Source organism: Apaloderma vittatum, unplaced genomic scaffold, assembly GCF_000703405.1.
Source record: "Apaloderma vittatum isolate BGI_N311 unplaced genomic scaffold, ASM70340v1 scaffold6031, whole genome shotgun sequence".
Lineage (NCBI taxonomy): Eukaryota > Metazoa > Chordata > Aves > Trogoniformes > Trogonidae > Apaloderma > Apaloderma vittatum.
In genome coordinates this window covers 1-5,985 of record NW_009697288.1, presented here as the reverse complement: position 1 = coordinate 5,985, position 5,985 = coordinate 1, and the positions used below count along the sequence as shown (strand labels likewise).

Sequence of the window (5,985 nt, the reverse complement as noted above, 5' to 3'; positions counted from 1 at the left end):
GCTGACAAATGCTTTCAACATATGGTAAACTTGTAGAGGGGAAAAAATTTAAAAAAAAAAAAGAGAAAAAGGAAGCAAGCTCTGGACTTAATACCTGCCAGAACCATTGTTCATATGTGAAGGAAAAAGGTGAAGATAAAGGACAGAGAACTAACCTCCTGATTTAGGAAGATACAACATACATTAAAGCTTGTTACTCTGTCAAATGAAGATGCTGGCACTAGGTCCATCTGAACTACTGCTTGTTTCTGCCACTGCTCTCTCCTGTATGTAATGGTCAAGCCTTTAGAATGCTTTCACTCCAGTGCCTATGAGCAGCCAAGGAGTTACACATACGCATAAAACTCCACAATAAGCTTCTGTCTCCGAGGCACTGGATGTTTACCTACACCTCAAACACGCTTCCTGAACTTGTGCTCGCTCGGTCTGATCTCAGCCCACCCTCACATGCTTTGCTAGAAGCTCTGACACCGGCCACGCTGAGCTCCCACATACAACACAGCAGAGCTCTCAGCAGAGCTGCAGAACCCAGGAGCTGCTGCCACACTTCACCTTCTCTTGAGCAGCCGCCTGACGCAGACCCCCCCACTCTCCCCTTCCCCAGAACAGTGGAAGAGTGGTTGTGAGCTCATCCACAGAAGAGCAGCGAAGTGGACAGTAGCTGAACACACTCCCAAATACTTCATTCCCTCCGTTCCTGTAAGCACAGAGAACACACAGAAGGTCTGTGCAAGACGCCAAGCATTCCGCAAGTCTTCTCTTTCCAGCCAAACTGAAAACAGATGAAAGAGCTGTATGTCACACACAACTGCCACACAGATCGCTTTGAAAGTCAGACAGGTATTAAAGTTTTTTTTTTAGCAAATGGGTAAAAAACCAGACTGTAGCAGGTTAACCAGGCAAGGTAAACATGCTAAACTCTCCAAGAAACCCTCAAGATCATACACACCACTCCACCCAAACTTGAAGTGCTTCAGTATGTCAAGAGTAATGACTAGCAATTATTTACAAAAGGCTGTTTTCAGCACTCTTTGCCTTACCGCTCTACATTTATGTGTTGCCTATTCATTTTCTTTGTGTTTCTCCTTCACTGATAAAATAAACATTCTCCAACAGCGAGTGTGTAATGTGGATCCCACGTGAGCTGAGCAGCACACTGCAAAAACAACCACTAGGATCCAAAACTTTCAAATGAGAGAGGCCTCACGTAACCTTTATGAAAAATCCAAACCAACTCCACCTTCAAGGCACTTAACAGATGTACAAATTACAGCTGACCTGCAAGGATTCAATACCACAGCAGTCCTTGCACTTGTACAAAGTACAGAACCTACCCAAATAGAAAAAAAAAAGGCCCAAAATAATTCACATCCAATCATGTATTTGTTGCTTTTTAAATCAGAGTATGGAGTTGCTGCCTTCAAGAAAGTCCATGATAAGGACAAAGAGCAACTTCTGGAGAACAAAAACCCACAAAGATCTTTCTATTAACACAATGAAAGTCTAACGTAACACAAAGCACAAAATAACAAAGAAAATAGCTGGAACTCACACTGGGAGATGAGCCTAACTTTCTCCTTAATTCAAGTACAAATAGTAAATCCTCAGTGTAAAACTACAGATTAAAATAAATCAAGAGGGAAAGTGATTTTAGGAATCCAGTTGGGCTCATACAAATCCCTACCAATAAAGCGAATACAGAAAGTCACACGAAAAAATGAACACAAGGTAGTTGGGAACCTAAGCTCTATTTATTGAGATGAACATATTCCAAGTGTCTTCAGCATCTAACAGGACTCAGTCACTTGCACACCTAACTGTGTATGCACAGCTTACCTAAAAATGCAACACGTCAGAGTCTCATACTTAACATATTCTTATTCGCGAGATCCCAGTATGCACTATTTCAGGAGATTAAACAGGATGAGTGAATAGGAACAAAAATCAACCTTGTCTAAGAGCATCAGACAGTCATCAGAATACTTGACTGAGATTTGGAGTCTGGAAGATGAAGACAGGCACAAGCAGGGAGGGGAAAGGAATCTGAGGAAACCTACTTTTATCACAACTGAAAATGGAGAGCTGGTAGGCACTTTGTACAGAGTTCTCCACTTGTTTTTACTCTATTTCAGATCAGACTAGACCTAAAATACAAATTTGACTACTAGGCCCTCTCTCATGCCTATGTTCAACACTAATGATCTCAGACAGGCTAGCAATAACTATTGCCAAGGCAGGGGTCTGGATTCCAAAGGACTTTTTGCCGTGCATCATCAGTTCCCCTGTCACTGCAGGCATACTTTCACCTAATGTTATAGTTCCCAAAAACCGTGCAGAATATCCTTACCACATCTCAGCACTTACCTTTGTTGCATTGTCCATTCTCCTTCTGTTGTACAAGTAGGAGCAGTTCAGGAAAATCTACATCCTTTCCATAAGTGTTTGTTCCAGAGACACACAGTGAGAGATTTGACCAACTGGCAAGCCCAGCCAAGTCAAATATTCCCACTGTCCCAGGCAACTGCCAGTGTCTGATGCTTCACAGGAGAGCAAAAATAAGTGAATCAATAATAAATACATAAAAATCTCATAATTGCACAATATACAATGTTGTATGGAGACTTGAGCCTTTTTGCTGACCTTTAAAGATACTAGATCTGGTAACTCCAGTCTAAACGTATTAACAGCAAAATCCAAAGTCAAACCACTGATTTTACATAAAATTAACATAGAGTGATGTTTTACACCTAAGAAATATTCAGGGCTCAGTTAGGATTCAGTCCATTACTCCATAAAGAGAAATAATCAGAGAGAAAATTTGCTTCAACAGTTCTGTGCCAGACTCCCACACAATTCTCCATAACAGGGGACTGAGAGCAGTGTTTTGGTGACGGCTCCCCATCCTGGCAAATGGGCAGAAATGGAACAGAATGAATATAATTTCCAGCTCACCATTCAGCAGCACCACAGCAACATGCTGCTTTAGAGTTAAGATATGGCAGGAAAAGCACTTTCAACTTTTCCTGTTCAAAAACAGGGGAAAGGGACCTGGGGATCCTGGTGGACAGCAGGATGGCCATGAGCCAGCAATGTGCCCTTGTGGCCAGGAAGGCCAATGGCATCCTGGGGTGCGTTAGAAGGGGGGTGTTTAGTAGGTCACGAGAGGTTCTCCTTCCTCTCTACTCTGCACTGGTGAGACCACATCTGGAATATTGTGTCCAGTTCTGGGCCCCTCAGTTTAAGAAGGATAAGGAACTGCTAGAGAGTCCAGTGCAGAGCAACCAAGATGATGAAGGGAGTGGAACATCTGCCTTATGAGGAAAGGCTGAAGGAGTTGGGTCTCTTTAGTTTGGAGAAGAGGAGACTGAGGGGTGACCTAATTAATGTTTATAAATATGTAAGGGGTGAGTGTCACGAGGATGGAGCAAGGCTCTTCTCGGTGACAACCAATGGTAGGACGAGGGGTAATGGGTTTAAACTGGAACACAAGAGGTTCCACCTAAATTTGAGAAGAAACTTCTTCTCAGTAAGGGTAACAGAACACTGGCCCAGGCTGCCCAGGGAGGTGGTGGAGTCTCCTTCTCTGGAGACATTCAAAACCCGCCTGGATGCCTTCCTGTGTAACATCGTCTGGGTGTTCCTGCTCTGGTGGGGGGATTGGACTAGATGATCTTTCTATGTCCCTTCCAGTCCCTAACATTCTGTGATTCTGTGAAAAAGAAAAAGTCAGAAACAAAGACTCCAGTTCAGTTCTCTCTACCTTGCCTCTACTGCCACTGTGCAAAACTGGAGAAGAAAATTTGTCATGTAGCTAGTTGGTTCACAAATTAGGCCTGACAACACAGCTTAAACTATATTGTTAGAAAAACAATACAATGAAGCACAAGCCATTTATTAAAACAATAATTCCTGGAACCCTTGAAAGCCCTGAACAACTTTTCATCTAGTGCCTGAACTGGCTTATGGAAAAGACTAACAGCCTTACAGATGCTCAGAAAGAAGTCAGGTCAGGTTGGTGCCCTCGGGTATCCTGCACTTTATACATAGAAGCAATGAATGGTCATGTGATAAATACGCAGGTTCCATCTATACATTGTCTTTATGTAACTTTTTCAAAAGGCTTTTTGCATGGGGAATGTAAACAAAGTTTCCAAACACAAAAGCACTGAACTGCAACTTAGCAGTACCCTCTTCCAACAAGTTCCACTGTCTGTTTAGCGTAATTCTGATTATTTTCAAAGCGTTTTCTCAAAAGGATACAAATAAAGTGAGAAGCCGAGGAGTCTGTCTGGCTTTGAGAGCCAGGGACAGGAACTTTTCCAGTCTTGTCCTTAAATCCAATGTCCAAGAATCCTTGAGAAGAAAAAACAAACAACACCTATTTTTCACCAAATACGTACACCCGGCAGAAAGTAAAGTTTGTATCACAACCACTTTCCATAGTAAACAAGGCAGGCAGCCAGCAGTGCACTGAAAAGACTTTCTCTTCACTGTTACTGAAGCGAACGTGTTTCCTAGCTACTCACGAAAGTGCACAGAAGTTAGAAGAGAGTTCAGTATTATTCCTAGACAAGAGTTCTAAAAACACTATATAGCTTCGTTTTAAGTGTAAAACTATCACATAGTGTTGGTTCCTTGTAGGCACATGCAACAACTTCTCCTAAATTACAGTACCTTTAAAATATAAGCGACTTGAGAAAAAGAAAATAAGATTAATTAACAATTTTCCCATTGCTCCATTTTCCGAAAGTAATCACTGTAGTCATCTTTCACTCCTAACAAGACCTGGAAAGCATAAATTTTGTCAATACTATTGCAAGCCTCATGACATGACATCAGTGATCAGGATAGAACATTTCAAAAATAAGGATGTGGAGGAAAACAGCTCATGCGCGAAAAATAGACTGACACAGCAGCCATGAACTGGAATCCTGTCTTCTGCCTCATACAGTGTCTCTTAAGCACAAGAAAATAACAGTTAAGGGAAAAAGCCAAACTACACTTAAGAACTCACTGAATACTTACTTCTTCTGTTTCAAGCCTCCCGTTAAGCTAGTTTCTGCTTGACTAAAAGCTAGCCAACAGATGAAAAAGTCCTATCTTCCAACAAGGAGCAGGAGTTTCCTAAATTTACTGCTGTATATGTTGCAAGCCATTCTCGCAGCTCAGATTTGCCCTTATTACATCACACTGGAGAGAGTACAGAATTTACACACTGCATTTACCAGTTCAGTATTCAGACAGCGGTGCACCACAGTGTGCTGTATATTACCAAAGGAATCACATCTCCCACAGAGAGGAGTGTGTATCATTTTTCAAGATGTATACACAAACAGACAGGAACTCCAGTTATATAAAGCATCAGACGCCTAAGAAAAAAAACCTGCCATAAGAACACTGTTTAGCAGACTAGTGACTCACTGCTGTTCTTTCTCAAACATAAAATAATCTGTGTTTCAACATTAACATAGAATAAGCTGTACAATTCCCACAAGAAAATATGAGTGACTGTGAACTAAGAGTTTGGACACTGGGTTACTATGAATAAATCTGAGGATCTCATCTTAGATAAGGCATTGAAAAAAAAATTAAAAAAGGCTGTTGCTAAGTATAATTAAAAAAGAGTAGTCATAATCCAATCTCTGAGGCCAACCAGTATATCTCGTTATTTATAGCTAGTCCCAAAGGAAAAAGGCAGTATATGCCTTTTTTTGGTGTTAAACTGGAGCTCCTCATCAGCTGGTACTTCCAAGGTCAGCCCTCTGGGCAAGTATCACTTAAACTTTGACTGGATATCAAAACGTTTGTGGCAGCAGTGCAGGCTGGAAATACCTCCTCCCACCACAGGAACTGCTTAGACAAGCCAGCACAACTGCCAACAAGAGATGTGTGCAGGTGCGTCTGTGTGCACATGGGAGCTGCATACATACAGGCAATAAAGCACATTGGTTCCCTCACAGAACGTCAGGGGTTGGAAGGGACCTC

The 5,985-nt window shown here is 41.9% G+C and overlaps 1 protein-coding gene across 1 annotated transcript in view; it reads right to left on the bottom strand.

Moving 5' to 3' along the window:
* Positions 1 to 4,353, bottom strand: part of ARMC9 (armadillo repeat containing 9) — a gene marked incomplete at its 5' end in the record, with an annotated part of 60,514 nt that extends 56,161 nt beyond the window's left edge. The window contains 2 exons of the mRNA XM_009877569.1: positions 2,365 to 2,389; positions 4,261 to 4,353. Of these exons, the coding sequence (XP_009875871.1) occupies positions 2,365 to 2,389; positions 4,261 to 4,353 (118 nt within the window). The remainder of the gene's footprint in view (positions 1 to 2,364; positions 2,390 to 4,260) is intronic.
* Between the last annotated feature and the right edge of the window lie 1,632 nt (positions 4,354 to 5,985).